This window comes from Mesocricetus auratus, unplaced genomic scaffold (genome assembly GCF_017639785.1).
Source record: "Mesocricetus auratus isolate SY011 unplaced genomic scaffold, BCM_Maur_2.0 Super-Scaffold_6730, whole genome shotgun sequence".
In the NCBI taxonomy this organism is placed as follows: Eukaryota; Metazoa; Chordata; class Mammalia; order Rodentia; family Cricetidae; genus Mesocricetus; species Mesocricetus auratus.
This window is the reverse complement of record NW_024429184.1, coordinates 23,520,186-23,540,078: the sequence shown is the minus strand read 5'-3', so window position 1 is coordinate 23,540,078 and position 19,893 is coordinate 23,520,186. Positions and strand designations below refer to the sequence as shown.

The following is a 19,893-nucleotide window of genomic DNA, read 5'->3' as shown; positions in this document are numbered from 1 at the left end:
CGGTCCAGCTGTCTTCCAAAAAACACCTTTGGATGAGCTTCGGGTGAAGATCTTCTTTTGCGGCGGCGACAGAGCAGAGGCGACCCTGGGCAGAGCAAGCAGAGGCAACCCTGGGCAGAGCAGAGCAGAGCGAGCAGCGCTGTAACACTTGCCTGGGAAACCTTCCTTGGCAGAGCAGAGTTGTTACACTCTGCTCCCGGCTCCCTGCTCTCCGCTCTCCAGGAGCAGAGCTGAACTGTAGCAACTTCGCCCAAGAAACCTCCTGCATAGCAAAACTGCTACACTAGGTGAACATCCCCAGCTGGAAGACCCTGTCCTGCCGGAGCGGAGCTGATACACCGGAGAAGCCTTTCTCTGAGGCAAGGCTGTAAGCTGCCAAGCTTACTGCAACCTGTGGTGTGGTCCTTGGCTCCCGAGCTCCAGGATACCTTTCTACCTGAGCTATGTAACACTCAGTATCCTTGGCTCCCGAGCTCCAAGATACCTTTCCACCTGAACTGTGTAACACTGAGTATTCTGTGACTCCCGAGTGCCAGAATACCATACCTGACCCACTCCTGTTCCATCCTGTCCTGACCCATCCCGACGAAACGCTTACAGTAACTACATGATCTTTGGACAACAAAAAGATGTATGAATAGGCACCTCACCACTATAATGGTTACTGTGATTAGACGATGCTATTAGAAAATAATCCTATGGTGAAATGACTCGTGTTTAAAATATGTGTGTTGATGGGAGGAGTGGCACATGCCTGTAGTTCCAGAATTTGAGAGCCCTAGACAGGAGAAACCTGTGTTCCAGGTTCAGTCTGGGCCACGTAGTATCAGTCCTTATAGTAATAGGAATATGGGATTCTGAGACACCCAATAGCTTCCACCTTTAGTTGTTGGGGAATATTATTATAAGGTGTGTGACTTTTGTTTGTGCTGCATTTGATTAAATCTGTGAAGCTGTAATTCTTTGCTGTGTCTAAAACACCTGGTGGTCTGATAAAGACCTGAATGGCCAGTATCGAGGTAGGAAAAAGGATAGGCGGGGCTGGCAGGCAGAGAGAATAAATAGAAAAACAAGGAAGAGGGGGAGCAAGACATCAGAAAGAAAGGAGGGCATCAGGGGGCAGCTACCCAGCCAGCCGTGGAGTCGGAGTGAAAGTGAGACATACAGAAAGAAGCCCTGAGGCAAAAGGTAGTTGGGGATAATTTAAGAAAAGCTGTCAAGAAACAAGCCAGGCTAAGGCCGGAGATTTATATGTAACAATAAGCCTCTGTGTGTCATTTATTTGGTAGCTGAGTGGCAGGCCCCCCAAAAGCCTAAAGAATAAAGAGTGAAAAGCAAACACAACACATTCTGAATCGTCTGAATAACCAGAACAGATTCACTGATTTCAAAGTTATAATTTAGATTCTTATTTCTCAGGGTTTTTTTCTCTATACCTATTGAAATCTTAGGAAAGGTCTATTTATGGCCAGAAAGGTGGAGCAAGAAGGGAAATCAAACAAGAGGCAAAGAGACTACTCTTGTCCTCTCACCTGAAGCAACTGACATCTCTGTGGGCTAAGAGGATAGAGTCTCAAGCCCCATGTAGAGATCCTAGTGGAGCTGGAGCTTTCAGAGCAAGAACAACCCTGGGCCACGGATAGTGTCAAGTCAGAACTGAATGAGGGTTTGCTGACTGGAGTGTGGATGACTCCAAAGCAGCAGCACTGGAGTCTTCACTCAGCACAATGTTGTTGTGGAATAATCTTTTTGTACCCTTAAGTATTCAATCTTTGCCAAGGCACCTTCTGATTGGTTTAATAAAGAGCTGAATGGCTAATAGCTAAACAAGTGGTATAGGTGGGATTTTCAGGGACAGAAAGAAATCTGGGAAGGAGAAGAAAGGGGAGGCACAAAGAGAGACATGGAGCCAGGCGTTGGTGGTGCACGCCTTTAATCCCAGCATTCAAGTAGCAGATGCAGGCGGATCTCTGTGAGTTTGGGACCAGCCTGGCGTACAAGAGCTAGTTCCAGGACAGGCTCCAAAGCTACACAGAGGAATCCTGTCTCGAAAATCCAAAAAAAGAGCAAGAGAGAGAGAGAGAGAGAGACGTGGAACAAGCGGGACACACAAGGCAGGACAGAGGAAAAAGCCATGTGGTAGAATGTAGATCAATAGAAATACAGGCTAAGTTACAAGAGCTCGTTAAAAACAAGCCTAGGCTAAAGGCCAAGCTTTCATAATTAATAGTAAGTCTGTGTCTTCATTTGGGAGCTGGCTGGTGGGACAGAAAGACTCACTCACTACACAATACAAGTCTAATTTATTGACCCATGCTAATCAGCAAATATGACCATAATAGCAATCACTGGATATCTTTAGAAGCAAATGAAAGGGCACATTTACAGAATTTTAAGGAAGAATAAGCTTTCGTGACATGCACAATATTTTTAGTAGACTGAGAGCAGGATTGTAGGTAAAAAAATATTATATAGCAATTTCCTTTGAATTGAAATATTGGGGTTAGGGAGAGCTTGCTTTCGTGAGACTGGGAGATAAACAAAAGATCACATATCTTGGGATGACAGAAAAGGGAGATATTCTCCAGGATCACTCCCCAGCTGTACAGAAAGGAGCAAACAACAGGCTTGGGTAGGAGACTCTGACCAGCCTAATGGCAGGGAAAAGAAATGTTCAGACTGTTGAGCTGCCAGCAAGCTGGGCGAAGATCTCCAGGGTTGCAATGTTCATGAATCATGATGGGGTGGGCTATTCAGTGATGAGATGCAGTCGTTTTTTGAGTTGTTCCTGTTCCTTGTGAGTAACCCCTCACTCATATTTTTGTTAGCAACCCTTAAGTATTCATAGGTTCACCAAATAGGATACTGCTGCAATTGTTGCTATAGTCTGCTATGGATTCTCTTTGTGGGGTTAGTAGACACACATGCTATGTATGTCTCCAGAAAATATCTGACACACAAGTCCTATCTAGTTACCATAGAGGTGAAATGTTGTGTTCAGGGACCCCTTCAATGAAGCCTTTATGCCTCTGCTGGGCATTGATGCTATTCCTCTATACCAAAGTGACTTAGAGCTTCCATTTAAAGAACAGAGTATCCCATGCCTGCTGACATAACTTTTCATCAAATTCTCTAACAATGAGCAACTGTAAAAAAATAGTTTTTTAGTAAGCTAGAAGATACACAAACATGGTTATTCTTACACTTTCCAGTTTCATCCTGTCCTTGGTAGAAATATTTATTAACTTAGTAGCTGTGTTTATTTGTGCCTTTTGTACAACCAAATTAGTGTTGAAATAGATACTTACAATCTGAGTCTGAGTTATTTTTTACTTTCCTATTCTGCATTCTTGGCCACCTCTCCAACTGGGTGTTGAGAAAGTGTCTAGCTTTGTCCTAAAAAAGTAGAAGTGTTGGCTTTTGACCTTCAGAGGCTACATGGCAGGAGTGTCACCTCTGTGGGCCATACAAGAAACCTGGGTCAGGGAACAGTGCAATGAGCCCAGTCAAGCCAAAGGGGCCTGATTGGTGAGTGTCACCTACTGCCCCTAGCTAGGAGCACATCTGGGAATACAAGTCAAAGAGGCCAGAAAAGACCAAGGCTTCTTGTTTGTTTGTTTGTTTGTTTTTCTGAGGCAGGGTCTCATATTCTATGTTGACTACATGTTTGCTATATGTCCAGTGGCAACCTTGAATTTGTGATCTTCCTGCCTCCACTGTCCAAATGCTAAGGTTACATCAGTGTATCAACATGCACGGTTCATGCAATGTTGGGGACTGAACCCAAGGCCTTGTGCACGATAGACAAGTATTCTACTAATTGAGCCATATGCCTTCCCATCCAAAAAGGAAAAGAAAAATCATCTGTGCAAAAAACAACAAAAATGTGAAATATAAATGATCCCCCTTCTCCTAGTTCTCCTGCTAGTTCCTCTCACCTGGGAACTTTCTTGTCCATTAGTTGGTATTAGAAGTATGTAAGAGTAATACAACTATTCCCCTAAGGTATAGTAATTCACAGAAACCCAAACACAGCCACTGAGGCTGGGGAGTCTGAAGTGGGAGGCCTCTATGCTGCAGGCTTTGGGTTAAACAACAGACAACTTGAAAGGATAAAGTTGGAATGCCAGCCAGTGTTACCAGATATTCTGATTTTTTTCCTCAGGGAACCTGAAACACAGGTGGTATAAATATCAAATCTCCAGGTTTTAAAAGGAGTAATGTGAATTCTGGCTTTAAGTGCTCCAGACAGTAAGACTCATTATATTGAAATGTGTGTCAACATTGAGTAGCTAATGAGCAGAAAGTACTGTGTTTTAGAATTGAAAGACCCTGGCCCAGTCTAACAGGCAGCTGAAAGCTGAGGCTTATGGAAAATTCCGTTCCTCCACAGCTGCATAGTCATTGCCTATCAAAAGGAAGCTCAGCCCAAGGACACAGGCTGCCTGGTGGCAAACACAGAGATATCTGCAGGCGGCCAGATGGCCAGCTCAGCAGGGTTGAGCAGACACAGAAACCGATTGTTCCTCGGACAGGGCCAAGACTAGAGTTCCAAGAAAAACCTCAATTGCCCCGAACCCTAGCCTCATTTAAATTGTCCAATCAGGGTCCTGTTACTAAGCTTCTCGCTTCTGTCCCGCGCTTTTTGCTATAAAAGAACCCCTGAGTCCCCAGCTCGGCGCGCTCAGTTCCCCGAGACTGAGACGCCCGGGTACCCGCATGTTACCAATAAAAGCCTCTTGCTGTTGCATCCAAGTTCGTGGTCTCGCTGTTCCTTGGGTACGGGTCTCCCTTCCGTGAAAGCATCTCTACGGGGGTCTTTCAGAATAAGTGTTAACGCTTATGTTAATCTAACTTGCATTACAATTTCAATCTAAATTCTGCTAAACTTTTTCTAAAGATAAAACAAATAAATGGACAGAGGTTTATTTTTGTCATTTTTAATAGAACAAGAAATGTGTTACAGAAATTGCTTTTAGGTCTTTACAGTATTCAGGCAAGATATGGGGCTCTAATACATATTCACATAACCAATGCCTATGTCACCCCCACAAAATGAACTATGTATATGTACGGTACTTTGAACTCCTTTCCATACTTCCTATTCAGGAGCAGTTTCCTTTAAATTTCCATCTCTAGGTTTCGTCCACTGCTCTGGTTAAGTTTACCTTTACCCCGTAGGTTGTTTTGGTTTGTCCCCCACGAAGACCAGCTATGAAAATCTGGGGCCTGGGCACCCGCGTGGTGCCTTCTCTCATGGACTGGGTGCTAACATTTTTCAAAGGGTACACCTGTGAGCTGTTATCTCTTCTCATGTGGCTAAGGTCAGTTTGTACGGAGTGAGTAATTTTCTGGCGCAAATTAGCCTATACAGAAAGAGAAAATCGGGATTAATATTTCTCTAAAAATAAATAGTATACAAATTAATAAGCATTTAGTTAATATTTGCGTCTTATTTTTCCCATTCTACAGATAAACATTTCTACGGTGGTGATGATGACGGTGGTGAGGATGGTGAGCATGAGGATGTATGTGATGTGACTGCCTGCCATGGCGTGCATGTGGGAGGCAGAGGAAGCTCCTGGTGTTAATTCTCTCTTCTGTGGTAGGTTCTGGAGACTGAATTTAGCAACTTGCATGGCAGCTTTCTGAATTATTCTGATGGGTCAAATACCTCATTTTTTTCTATAAAACATTGGAACACTAAAAAAAATCAAGAACAGAATAAGAAACAGAATTCTTTATAAAGCAGGAAAACTTGAAATGCTGAAAGTGAGCTTAAAGAAAAGTGCATAACACTGAGTTGCAATGATTTCAGTTATGACTCTAAATGACCTTATGATTGCCTTAATATTAATCTTTAAGACCTGTAGAACTTTGACAGTTTTTAAACCATGCTTGTTTTGGCTTGTAAATGAAAAACTTAAGATTTATAGTGAATTTTTAAAATGAGCTTCACCCTATGCTGTTAATATAAAAGTCTGTTTTCAGATTACGCAATTTTAATTTTGCTTACTCTCTTTATGGATAGCAAGTGAACATGAGTTTAAACTGATTGCACAGGCTTTGGCCATGGAGGATAAGGCTGGAAGGTAGAACTCAGTGACTGCTGGGTTGGATAGCGCATGGAAAGCCCTGACTTGATCCTCAGCCCCACAAGGAAACAGGAGAGGATAAGAAGTACTAAGATTTTGGAAAAGGATAAGAAAAAACATCAGTGGGTACCAGAGCATATGAGTAAAGGAGGACAGACCTAATTATTTCAGAATTTGGACCATCAAAAATCCACATCTCTTCCCTACAAAGGCCCAGCATATAGTCTACATTAATGAGCCTTATATTTTTCATTACTTCTGGTAGCATACTTCTACCATTCCAAGAGACTTATTACATAAGCAAGTAGTTTTGTGCTGGGATTAGAACTCAGGGCCTCCCCCATGCTAGGCAAAGGCTTCACCACTGGTTTATACTCCAGCCCAGGTCAAGCCAGTTCCTACACTGTCCATTACAAGACATTCTGGAAGATATATTAACTTTTCAGCAGTAAGCACCAATGCACAGTGAGGCCGGGAGAGTCTTTGTATCCTTAGCCTTAAAATCTTTCTCCGTGCTGTCCCGCCAATGCTGGCACTCTTCTGCTCAGTCTTATTGAAATCCCCATCTTCTTTCTGTTCACCCCTCCTTGGGCATTAAAAGATCTGCCTCAGCACACTTCACATTCTCAATCAATTGTAAATGTATCACCCCGCCCCCAGTCACAGTCAAATGCTGGCTGAGGCGTTCGTAGGAACTTTGCTGCTGCATAGCCAGGTCAGCTCTGCTTCGGGTAAGTCTCCTGGCTCTGCCTCCCATTCAAGCAGGCACACAGGGACTGCCAGCTCCACAGCTCCCCTTGCCTGCATTTGAAGATTGCCATGCAAACTTTCCGTTCTCACCGAGTAACCTTGTTGACTTCCCACAAGACTTCAGTGCAATGGCAGGTAAAACACACGAAGGCTACAGGCATAAATGATCTTTATCACATATATGCTATAAATCCTCCCTCCTCTGTTTTTGTTGGGTATGAGAAAAGTTATTAATAAGGGAAATTACTTATCCCCCTACCTTGTTATTCAGCAAAGGTCCCTGGCATAGTAAATGATACTAATACATTAAACACCTGCTGTCTTAAATGATAAGATACTATAAAAAATAGGCAAGTGAGGAATTCTACTGAGTAGGACACGGATGACAGCTTCGAAGACAGGCTTTAAGAGTCAGCACCTGCTACGACTACAGTGAATCCACAAGATGCAGTGTCTAGCCCGATGAGGAAGGCACGGGGCACAGAACTGTGATCCCGACACTTAGGAGGGTTAGGTTAAGACACGAGGATGTTGAATTCCAGGTCATCCCGGGCTACAGAGCACAAACCTATCCTAAGGGGTGTAGGGTGCTACAGTACCTATGATTTCACAGAAAAGGTTAAAAAAAAAGTGGGAGGAATAGGGTGTGCTGTTGCTGATGGTTTTTGTTTTGTTTTCTGGTAGAGTAGTTTAACTCTGGGAAGCTAGGTCAGTGCTCTACCACTAAGCTATGTATGCAGTCTTTAATATACAACACACACACACACACACACACACGCACGCAAAATCTTGTTATAGGTTCTTTCTAAGTTCTTCAGGCTGCCCATGAACTCACCCTTTAACCTAGGCAGGTCTCAGAGTTCCAGGTAGCTGGAGGAGGAAATGGAGTAAAGGAACTCTTTTTATATTTAAGAGTTATTGTTTTGATTTATGTCTCTGCATCTGTGTTCATGTGTTTGAGGGCTTGCAATGGCCAGAAGAGAATGTCAGATCCCCTGGAGCTGGCAACCTGAGCTGCCCAAGTGGTCGCCCGGCCCTCTGAAAAAATGACAAGTGTTTTTAACCACCTAGCCATTTCTCCAGCCCAGGAAAAATGGTTTTCAAATAGGAAGTAAAGAGTAACCATCATTGCTTAGTAACTGGCTGGTTTTACTAGAGCGTGGTTCATGCTTCTATATTTCTTTTTTTGGTGGTGGCATGGGGTGGGGGAGGCAGCAGAGTTGAGACAGGGTTTCTCTGTGTGGCTCTGGCTGTCCTGGAACTTGCTCTGTAGATCAGGCTGAACTGGAACTCACAGAAATCTGCGTGCCTCTTCCTCCTGAGTGCTGGGATTAAAAGTGTGTGCTATCACCTCCTGGCGATGCTTCCATATATCTATACAGCTTTAAAATTAGAAGACAACCTTACAATATATGAAGCCAGCAAGTTATATATCATGCTCATTACTTTTATGTCAGCAGAGACCTGTGTAGAACTTATTACATTTATATAAACTATTTAACTTACCAACTGTATGGGTAACAACATCAAAATTCCCCACCTTTGAACAATTTGAAAATTACTGTTACAAACCAGTTTTATGGCTTTTCTTCTTAATTCCCATTCATTCCACTCATATGATCTCACGGTAGTTGGTGGCAATATGTGTGTATCTGTCTGTGTGCTATTTTCACTTTTCGTAATTGGTTTTATATAATGCTTGTCAACATCTCTCATCTAAAGAAAATGGAAGTTTGTAATTAGTACTTATAAACATAAACATTATATATGGATAACTGAAAAAATTAACTAAAACTGCCAAGAGACTAGCAAAATATTTTTGGAACATGGAATATACTTGTAACGCCAGTAAAGAAAAGCCTGTAATTAGCAAGCCAAATGCAGTTGTGTTCCTGCATAGTCTGTCTTTATTCATGACTTTGTGAACTTAATGTGGGAGGGTATTTTAGAAGGGAAAAACACCAAAGATTACTAAATATTCAAATGTCTTTTACTACTCTTCAAAATTGGTAGTATAAGAGGAAATAGAAATTATAACCAGTAATTAAATATTAGATATAAATCCCATCTATTTAACTGTCCTCTGGATGAGTTTTGAATATTCATCTATAATAGATCACCCAAAGTCTTTTGCTTTTTATCTGTTTTTTTCCAAGGACACCCAATATTAAGTATTAGGTATTACAGGTTAAGAACAATTGATTATGTTGTGTTTGGTATTGTTAGAGATAGTTGGAAGGGAATTAAAATCATAGTAAAGAGGAGGGAAGAGGCAGTAACTTCCCATAGCTAAGATGATCAATACCACTGAATACAGATATAATTTCTTATGGTGTGGGGAAGGAAGGTGGGGGAAAGCATAATGAAAAGATAATTAACCCTATTGTATAATAGAATTAAGTGGTAATTAAGTAAGACAGTTGCATAGGTAACTGAAGGTCACCAAAGAAAAGCTGTGGATTAAATAGACACAAAGGGAAAAACCCAGGTGTACAGAGAAAAATTATGTTTCAACAGCAAACCAGGCCTCGTCTCTGGAGGATACACCTTCTACTGTCTTTAGCTGTCTTACATCTCTGAGCTGCATCTAACAGAGAAAGGACAAACAGCTTTTGTCTATACACACGTTACATCTATCTGTTCTTTCCCTCTGAGGGAAAACAAATACCTTTGTCTTTATTTGCACATTTATTTGAATATTTTAGGCGCATAGATGTGTTTGCTAGGATTCCCCCCCCCCTTTTTGGGAGGGATTTGACATAAGGCCACATCCTGCATCCCAGGCTGGCTTCAGGCCTGCAGTGCTCCAGCTTTGGCCTCCTGAGTTCCGGGATCCTAGGAGTGTGTATTCTTTTAAACCAGGGTAAATCTATGGTTCCCTCACTGACTGATGAATTGATCATACTCTTTAACACATACTTACTTTCATACATGCATGAGAATGGTGATTTTACCCAGTTATCTTCTAACAGAAGACGATCTGGGCAGGTAGAACAAGTATGGAACCAGGATATTAACTCATTGTTTTCTGACATTGAGAAGTCATGGCTGCGAATTAGCAGTAAAAGAATAAAACAAATAACAAAAACGACTGTGTATATCTTGAATGCCAGGCCAAGATTTTAAAAAATCAGAGTAAAATGGTGAATGACATTTTTCTAATTTGTATGCAGTATCTATTAAAAGTTTCCTCTCATATGTTTTTGAATGATTGGTTCCTGCCATATTTTTCTAAATTATTTCAGTGAGCACAGAACTGAATATGTTAAGCTTAAGATAACAATTTTTATCATAGTCATAAAAAAAGAACTGATACCCAGGAAATCTACAACTCGAAATTTTGAGATCCATTGACTTGAGAAAACAAATTTGATGATAACTTCAAGAATGAATATATCAATAGGGCCACAAATAGCTTTAAGATTTTGTATGATAATTCTCATAACTTCAAAATTAAACATATGTAGATACATTATAAATTATGTGTGTACATAAATACATATATATTTACACACTTTAAAAAAGATTGTTTAACATTTTTAGGTGTGTGTGTGTAACACATCTCATTGAGCATTGCATGAGCACAGAGCCCGAGGAGGCCAGAAGAGGATGTTGAAGCACTTGAAACTTGAAACTTGAGCTACATGTGATACTGAGCTGCCAGTATCAAGGTCTCTGCAAGAGCAAGCCGTCCGTGCTCTTAACTGTTGAGCTGTCTCTCTAACTCCGCACACAGTTATGTTTTGCTTTCATCTTAAAGACTCGTACATGTTTGTAAGAAAGAAAAATACATTTTAAAATGTCACATGAAAGCTCTGGTAAAAAACAAATAATTGGAATTAAAAATGAAAACTGCCCTACATGAGCAAGCTAACAAACAACTTTGAGCTAAATAAAGATGCTACAGGGAATTAGAAACCAGCGTTGTGTGGAGAATGTCTGTGTCTAAAAGCAGGTGGTCTATAACTGAGTCAGTGTAGTCCATACATTCCTAAAGCACAAAAATTAATGAGGCATGCTGCTACCGAAGGAAGCCGGGAAGACAAGTAGAACAAAACAGAGGAAGTACATGGGGGAGGGGGTGAAGACGCAACACGAGGGGAGAAATGAAGCAAGTGTTCAACAGGATGACGGTTCTCCAAGAGAAAACAGTCTAACACAAGTAAAATAAATAATCCGTATAATAAATTAAGGCAGGACCTGGCAAGATGAATCAAAATAGAGAGAGAAAGGCTAATGTAAGTAATATATGGAATTAGAATGCAGCATAATGAATGGGCCGGCAAGAGGAAGCAGGAGCTACATGAGATGCTGTCCCAAAACAATACAGACAGACACAAAGGACAACAGAAAAGGCTGGACATGGTGGCACACATCTTTAATCCCAGCACTTAAGGAGCAGCGACAGGATAGATCTCTGTGAGTACAAGGCTAGCCTGTTTTACATAGCAAGCTCCAAGTTTCATGAGTCTTCCGTAACTGACTTAATCTCTACATGATCTCTTGCCCCCAGCCCATGTCTCAAACACCAAAACCAGCCGGGCATTGGTGGCGCACGCCTTTAATCCCTGCACTCGGGAGGCAGAGGCAGGCGGATCTCTGTGAGTTCGAGGCCAGCCTGGTCTACAATAGCTAGTTCCAGGACAGCCTCCAAAGCCACAGAGAAACCCTTCCTCGAAAAACCAAAAAAAAAAACAAAAACAAAAACAACCAAAATGTGCTGTGGGCAAAAGATCATGCTGAGATTAAGCCAGTTATGGAAGACTCTTGAAACCTTAATGAAAATAGTTTTAATAAGTTTCTAGAAAAATAAGTCATTAAATCTGATAAAAATAAGTAGAATACTGTACATGAAAAACATCTTAATATTAAATTAGTTATAGAAATATATATTTAATGTAATAAAACTGGGCAAGGTTAGCTCAGTCTTAGGTAAAGCTGTTTAATCTCATAAGTAAATTAACATACAGTAATTTAGATATGGGAAGATTATGGAGTAAAAACTGATCATCTGTCAACAGCTGTAAAAGCAATTTTTTTTAACATCTCAGCAAATGCTATAACAGGGACTTTTAACCTGACAAGATCCATGGGAATGGATCTCCTATAACAAACCACATCACGGAATGGAAAAGAACTCCAGGAAGACAATGACACCTACTTTAAACACTTCTATTCAGTGCTGCACTAAGGCTGCTTATCATTGTAGCAAGATAAATACAGACACACCCAACACGGCCCATAATGTGGCAGTACCTGCTCTATTCCCTAGCTGGGTAATGATTTGAAGTGCTACAATGTTTCAATAGCCTTTGTTTTCTTTGTTTCCAGTCCAGTTTTTACCTCCTCTAAAAAAGCTAGGACCTTTTGTTAATTCTGAGCTTTAAAATTAAGTGAAGGAAATTCGCTGAGCTGATGTCAGCCCGGGACAATGCACTTGCCAGACTCCCTTACAAACAAGAAGATGTTTGTCAAGTTTGCAGAATAGCGTCTTCACATTCCAACGGGTATTTCCTTGACCACATGTCATATTATTCACATTTATCTTCTGGGGAAAGCAACATATGAAAGCTGCTCTTTGTCCAGTAGAATAAAAGGCATTAGGAGACTGGTATCTCGTGCACTATGTATTTTGCAATCAAAGCTGTAACAATATAATATGGCTAAGGATAAAGACTCTGCACTCTGATTCCCAAATAATCTGTGTTCTTCATTTCAGGGGTGTCCATGGTGACCCCAGTCTTTCACAGAGGAAGGAACAAGAAATAGGGTTGACTAAGAAAAATAAAGAAAATGAGAAAAGAGAATATACACAGATAACTGTGGTGGCTTTTAAAATTGTGAACTTAGAACAGTCTAGAATCACCTGGGACGGCAGTTTTGATGAAGACTTTTCTAGATCAGGTTGGTCTGTATGATTATGTTGACTAGGTTAATTGAATCAGGAAGTCCCCCCTCATTCCCTACGAAAGGGATACTGAACTTGTAAGAGTGGGAAAGTGAGCTGAGTATTACCATGTGTGAATGAAGTTCCTGGGAAGAAGGTGCACTTTCTTTTCTGATTAACTGAGCTGCACTTAAAAGGTTCTGGTGAATCTGAAATATTACTAGTTCACGGCCAAACTATCTTGGGCCACCTTTAGCCCTCTTACGAACCATTTATTATCCTCATCTCTATGTGAGCTAACAACCGTGTGACAGTTAATGAGGTAAAGTTGTTGGGATGTACAAATAGACAGCTCTCACCCACCAACAGGCTGACTGTCATCAGACAGCGTGGGAGGCCCACAGCAGAGGCTCCCTCATTGCTTTAGTCCACTAGATGCTTTCTACTGATGTATTTGAAAAGCACTTCATTTACCACTCTCTCTGTTCTGTAAAACTATAAAACCTTCCTGGAACTGCTTCCATATTGGAACACGGACTTTGGGGTAGCCTAAATCTGAATTCCTAGACCATGGTCACTCATATTTGGCTTCAAGGTAAACTATCTATCTCTTACTCCTTTTGGGGTAGGAGTTCTGTTCCGTGTCAACATCTATGGTGCAAGAATTTAGTGTCCCAAGACGGTGCGTGAAGGATAACTGTTCCCATACTTTGTTTTAAGATGAGCTTTTTATACACGCTCTGTGCTTCTCTGCTTTCCTTCTGTAAAGCTAACAGCTCAGCCACCAGAACTTGGCCACCTTCCACCCTCTGTGATGTTCTGTGGGAGGGGCTGACTTATGTAAAAGGTCATAAGGAAGTTAAACTCTATAATTCCTCACTTTAAGGGATTAGAAAAAAAAAACAGCTGTTGTGTATGACTGTCTTTGAACTCTACACTAGACAGAAGCTTTTCTGATCCATGGGTCTCTAGGAATACCTAGAGGGGAAAACAGCCACCTGGGTGTACACAATGACAAAATCTGGGTAAGGGGCTTATGGGACAGGCCTGTGTTGCCTAACCAAAGGTAAGAAACTGGCTAGCACTGACAGATGATGCCTGACTCAAGAAACTATAACTCTTCCCCTTTTCTTTTAATAATAAGCAAGCATTAGAAATATAATAGCCTCACTATAAATTAAAGGCATAAAAGCTTTGACCTAAAGTAATATGTAAAAAGACATTTCCTTCAGCTGGACATGGTAGTGCACACCTTTAATACCAGAAATCGGTAGAGACCATCCTGGTTTACATAGTGAGACCCTGTTTTAAAAAAAAAGAATGAAAAAGGAGATATTTTCTTTCTTCTTCATTCCTTGATGTTTGTAGACCAGGCTGGCCTCAATATTGCAGAGATCTACCTGCCTTTCCCTCCCAAGTGCTGGGATTAATGGTGTGCACCACTGTTTCTAGCAAAAAAAGATTTTAATCAGCAAAGACACATTTGCTATGCTATTTAACAAGCTTTAAGTCTACAGGAAACACTTCACCATTTGACCTTCAGTGCTGCTATAGCTCTCTTACAACTTTCTACCTTTCTTACTAGGTACACCTAGATTTCATGTATTGTTATATGTGTCTAGATAATGCTTTCATGTATTGTATCCAAGAGATACATAACACCTGTGGTCACTTCAGTTATTTTATTTTTTCATTCATTTTCATTATGTGCTAAAATTATTTTTGTTTCTGGCATACCCTGTTAAAATGCACATGTAGGAACTTGTAAATACATTTGGGTGATATAGTTTTGGTTGTGAGCCTAACCTTTAACGGCTGAGCCATCTCTCCAGCCCTGGTTGATATATTAAACAATCTGACAGCCGGGCGGTGGGGATGCATGCCTTTAATCCCAGCACTCAGGAGACAGAGGCAGGGAGATCTCTGTGAGTTCGAGGCCGGGCTGGACCGACAGCCTTCAAAACAATACAGAGAAACCCTGTCTCGTAAAACAAAACAAAACCAATAAAGTTAACTATCAATCAGAAGTGACAGAGATATATCTAATAAACACCTCTAAGTTAAAAATAAATGCAAATAATTCTATTATCACATAAAATGCACATGTGTGTGTGTGTGAGAGAGAGAGAGAGAGAGAGAGAGAGAGAGACAGACAGAGTTCCCCTCACTGCTAAGCTACTCAGTTTATAAGAAATAAATTTTTACTTTTGCCAAATGATTACTAAAGTAGTGCTTTCCTATTTAAAAAAAAAGTATTCTTTCTTATTTTTGAGATATAATTACATCATTTTACCTTTCCTCCTTGAAACTAACCGATATACCCCATCCTTGCTCTTTTTCAAATTCATGGCCTCTTATTCATCACATTTGCTACCTATGCATTCCTAACTACATAAAAACACACCCTTCAGGAAATGTGCTTTCAGTCGCCGGAAGGATGGCTTGGCAGCAAGAGTGTGGAAGTCCAGCCCCAGGGGATCGGACACCCTTTTCTGGGCTCCGCAGGCAGACGCGCTCACATACGCACAGCATTCCCCAACACACATGTAATTTTATATCTTCTTTTAATCCTTAAAGATATGAACCTTCGATGAAGAACTACCCTGACAGAATTAACTGAGGGATGACAGACTTGAAATTTTATAGCTTTTAAGTAATATTGAGCATGAACAAAAACTGAAGTAAGAATAATACAGAAAATAGTGGCAAAAATTGATGTGCAGATGGGATACTTGAATGGATACATAGGTATGAGAAGAGAGGCTGAACCTGGGCACAGCGGCACAAGCCTGCCATCCCAGCAACTGTAGACCTGAAGCAGGGAGACTAAGTGTGAGGTCAGCCTGCATGTGCAGAAAGACCCCCACTTCTAAAGATGAGTCAAATAGATGGTGGGTAACAGTTCCTTAAAGAATGCCATCTACTTCTAGGTGGAGACATACACCTTAAGGGTTAACCCAATGAGGCTGGTCAGGGACTGGCTAGGGGACCACCCTGAGGAAGGTGTGTTCAGCTTAACATAATGTACATTTCCTTCCCAGAATTCCTGCTCCCCTTGCAGTCCCTATGCGCCACCATGAGGTTCAGCTGGGCCTGTCCTCCTTTACTCAGGAAGGCCTTTCTTTCTTCTCTCCTTCTCTCTCTCACTCTCTCCTTTCTCCCTCTCTCCTTTCTCTCTCTCTCCTTCTCTCTCTCTCTCTCTCTCTCTCTCTCTCTCCCCCTCTCCCTCTCTCTATCCCTCTCCCTCTCTTTTCCCCCCCTCCCTCTCCCTCTCTTTCCCTGTCTCCTCTGTTTTTTTGTGTCCTTCCTTTGGTATCCTTGTTTTTTAAACACACACACACACACACACACAAGGTTGACTTCTATGCCTATCTTCTCTATTACGTTAGGCAGCTGTAAGATTTAAAGCTTGCCAACCCTGGTTTTTTTTTCATTTTAAGCTCAAATAAGTTGTCCTTGAGTTTCCATTTGGTTTTCCTTTCCTTTTAAAAACATATGCAATTATTTATTGTATGTGTGCATATATGTGAATTGCATGGTGCACATGTAGAGGTCTGAGGACAACTTGCAGGAAGGAGTCAGTTCTCTTCCTGTATGTGGGTCCCAGGAATTGAACTCAGGTTGTCAGGCTTGGTGGCAGACACCTTTACCTGGGAAGCCATCTCACCAGTCCAAAAACTTCTATTTATTTTCTATTTATTTGTTTTTCCTGCATATATGTCTGTGCATGTATACTTGGTGCCTTCAGAAGCCAGAAAAGGTTCTGGATCCCCTGGAACTGATGTTCTAGATGGTTGTGAACGATCGTATGCATTCTGGGAACCAAACCCAAGTCCTCTGAAAGAGCAGCCAGTGGCTCTTAACCACTGAGCCATCTTCTCAGTCCCTTGCATTTATTTTTTAATTCATAATATATATATGCATATTATGTTTATTTGTTTAAGGTGGTGTCTCACTGCATAGTCTGACTAACTTGGAACTCAATAGGCAGACCAGGCTGATTTCGAACTCACGGATGTCTGCCTGCCTCTGCCTTGTGAGTACCAGGATTAAAGATGTGTGTCACCACAACCAGCTTTAATTCTTTTATTGATGAGATCAAAAGCCCCACGAGGGGACCTTGATTTCCTAGACATCACGTGACGGCTCTGCTGGGGCTCCCTATGATTTCTGGTAACACTTTTTCCTACCTTTTAATTCTTTAATTGGCAGAGGAAATGATCTCATTCTTGCATCCTTAAGTGGTATCAAGGGTTAAAGGCCTGCATTCAAATTCTGAGAACGACTTAAAACCTCTTATCAGGGGTGGAGATTGGCAGATGGCCCCGCTGAAACAGTGAGCTCTGATTCAAGGGGCCACTGTGTCAAAAGCAAGGTCAAGAGCGAGAGAGGAAGACCCCGTGTCCTTCTCCTGCTTCTGCTTGCCCATGCAGCACACACGTGGGTACCCCACCCAAAGATCACCAAAACAAACAACAAGTCTCTGAACTTCCCTGTCAGAAGAAATACACAATAAACAATGCTGAGACACCATTTTAATCGGGTCAGAAATTACAAACCCAGGTAACTGCAACTGTTCACCACGTTTACCTGAGAATATGGTATGAGAGTTTCAAACTGTTGATGAAGTTCTAGTAGCTGAATTAGTTCTGCATTCTTTTTGGCTTTTTCTTTAATCAAGTTAATATAATGTTCAGGATTTTCTGCAAATGAATATGCAGCATCTCTGGTATTGAAAGTATAATATTTTTCCTTATATTTCAAAATTCCAATGGTTGGATTTCCTGTGAAAATTAAGAAAAATAATTTAACTAGGCATCAAACAAATGACTTATGATAAGCCATAGGACCAGTGATGCTGTGGTTTAGTTTTTGTTTTGCTGGTGGTGTTGGCAGTCCACCCAGAGCCTGTCATGTGCTAACCACTACTCTACCACGGAGCTGCATGTCCACCCCACATACTCCATTTTAACATATCAGTTCTACTTTTGTTTTGCTAAAATAATATTAAAGATAAACATGTGAAACTCATACTAAACTATGTATTTTTAACTTTAAAATATATTTCCTAGGGGTGAAGAGATGGCATAGCAGTAAAAATTAAATAGGACTCTTGCACAGAACCCAAATTCACTTCCCAGCACCTTCATCCAGTGACACATGACTGCCTGTTTTTAGGAATTCTGTGCCTTCTTCTGGCCTCTACAAGCACCTACAATAACACGTGTATATACCTCTACACAGACATACACATATACACATAATTTAAAAAATAAAATAAATCGGGGTTGTCTTTTCCAAAGGACCTGAGTTGGTTCCCAGCATTCTGTCAGATAACTCAAAAAACCTGCAACTCCACATCCTCTTTTGACCTCCAAGGGTCATGCTGCATTCACACACACAGCAAAACACATATATATGAATAAAAAAACAAATGAATCTTTAAAAACTGAGTTTTATGTAAAAATCCTCCTATACAGACACAATATGTGTAAAACCATCTTAGGGAAACCATTTAGTCTATTTGGCAAAATTTACAAACGTACTTAAATTAATCTACTTACTAAAGTGTAGAAGGCACAAGGTCATTGTGCTTACAGACAAGCACTAGGGAAACCAGGAATGTCATACAGTAGGGCTGTCTCTTCAACAGAGGACATGCATACCTGTTTCCTCCCAGAAGGCTGGGAGTGGATATAGTTAATATCATGGTGATCTGTACCATCTGTAGAGCTTAGCCACATCTGAATCCCCAGATTGGTATGTTTATCTCAAGCTCTTCCTCTCTACACCCTTATCCCTAGCATTGTTTCTCAGTCAATAGAACCTATCTTTACGGAAGAGGGCACAAGTACTTTTGATGTAGCCACAGCTTCAGCTTTACTGGTGATAATTTCCTGATGACAACTGTCACCAGGAAACTTTGTTCCCAAATGTATTTTGCTTAAGTATGTCTAAAATAAACTGTCCCATGTCAGACACAAAAAGTTTGAACTAAAACTGGCCAGTGAGCTGTGATAAACTGGATCTCCTTCTTGCCTCATGTGGATAGTTACTTTGTCGGCCCTGGTGTTTGCAGAGACCTCCACACTAAAGGAGAGGTGTGTGCACATACATGAGGGTGTGTGTGGTATGTGTGTGTATGTATATGGGCATGTGCACATGGCTAGTGGGGACAAGAGGAGGACATTTGGCTGAGTGTGGTGGTGCACACCTTTAATCCTAGCACTTAGGAGGCGAGGCAGGAGGATCTCTGTGAGTCTGGGGCCACCCTGGTCTACAGAGCAAGTTCCAGGACAGCCAGGACTGAATAGAGACCCTGTCTCCAAAGAGGAGGAGGAGGTGGTGGACATCTGGTGCCCTTCGCTATCATTCTCCACCTTATTCCTTGGACACGAGTTCTCTCACTAAATCCGAAGTTAGGCTGGCAGTCTACAGATTCCTGTTTCTGTGCCCAGGCTGGCCCTGTGCTGGGGCTTTAGGACTGTGCACAGTCACACACAGCATTTTAATGTGGGGTCTAGGTGTCTGAACTTAGGCCCTTCATAGTTGCACAGCTTACGTACTAGCTGCATCCATAGTTCCCAGTAGTTCTTACCCACATGGCCACAACCACACCCCCAGTGCTTCTCACCACAGCCCCCAGCGCTTCTTACCACTAAGACACATCCACAGCCCCTAATATACTGTTTGCAAAATAACTCGGTAAGAACTACAAAAGTATGGCATCTTTTCCTCAGTGCAGATTTGCATATATTCAACAATAAAAAGACTATGGGATGTTAAATATCCAAATGCGTAAAAAAAAAAGGAGTATGAGAATGGTATTTTAATAAAAATTGGCGATTAGGAAAAGCTTAGTAAAATGAAAGAATAGAGCATGAGTTGGGGTAGAGTGATCCAGAAAAACACTTCTGATAGACATGAGGTCATCTGGAAAGGACAAATGTGACAGTACGGTAAGTCAGTGTCACTTTGGGTATAAGCCACATAGTCTGCACTCTCAACAGTTGAAAACATTTTACAAAGTCCCTCTGAGTGAACAGTCTCTGATGCATAGGCAAAGATATCACACAGTAAGCAGAGGCAAAAGGCCCAGCCCTGATTTATCCAGGGAGGACTCTGAAACAGAGCCTGACAGCCTCTACATTCCCATGTCTC

General features: G+C 41.4%; 2 protein-coding genes across 5 annotated transcripts in view; one reads left to right on the top strand and one right to left on the bottom strand.

The window, feature by feature from the left end:
- The window catches only part of Rars2 (arginyl-tRNA synthetase 2, mitochondrial), an 86,046-nt gene that overhangs the window by 63,980 nt on the left and 2,173 nt on the right, over positions 1-19,893 (top strand). The window contains exons 16-17 of one of the 2 annotated variants that reach the window (XR_005874990.1): positions 5,473-5,605; positions 10,389-10,766. The exons of the other annotated variant lie outside the window; for it this stretch is intronic. The gene's annotated coding sequence lies outside the window, so the exon portion shown is untranslated. Of the gene's footprint in view, positions 1-5,472; positions 5,606-10,388; positions 10,767-19,893 lie in introns of those variants that run through there. 2 annotated transcript variants of the gene reach the window in all.
- Cfap206 (cilia and flagella associated protein 206) overlaps positions 4,925-19,893 on the bottom strand; it is a 33,161-nt gene continuing 18,192 nt past the window's right edge. For all 3 annotated transcript variants that reach the window (XM_040740381.1, XM_005080827.4, XM_040740370.1), the window contains exons 11-13: positions 17,323-17,516; positions 8,418-8,561; positions 4,925-5,366 (exon numbers count right to left, since the gene is read on the bottom strand). In XM_040740381.1, the coding sequence (XP_040596315.1) occupies positions 5,136-5,366; positions 8,418-8,561; positions 17,323-17,516 (569 nt within the window). In that variant the 3' untranslated portion in view covers positions 4,925-5,135. The remainder of the gene's footprint in view (positions 5,367-8,417; positions 8,562-17,322; positions 17,517-19,893) is intronic.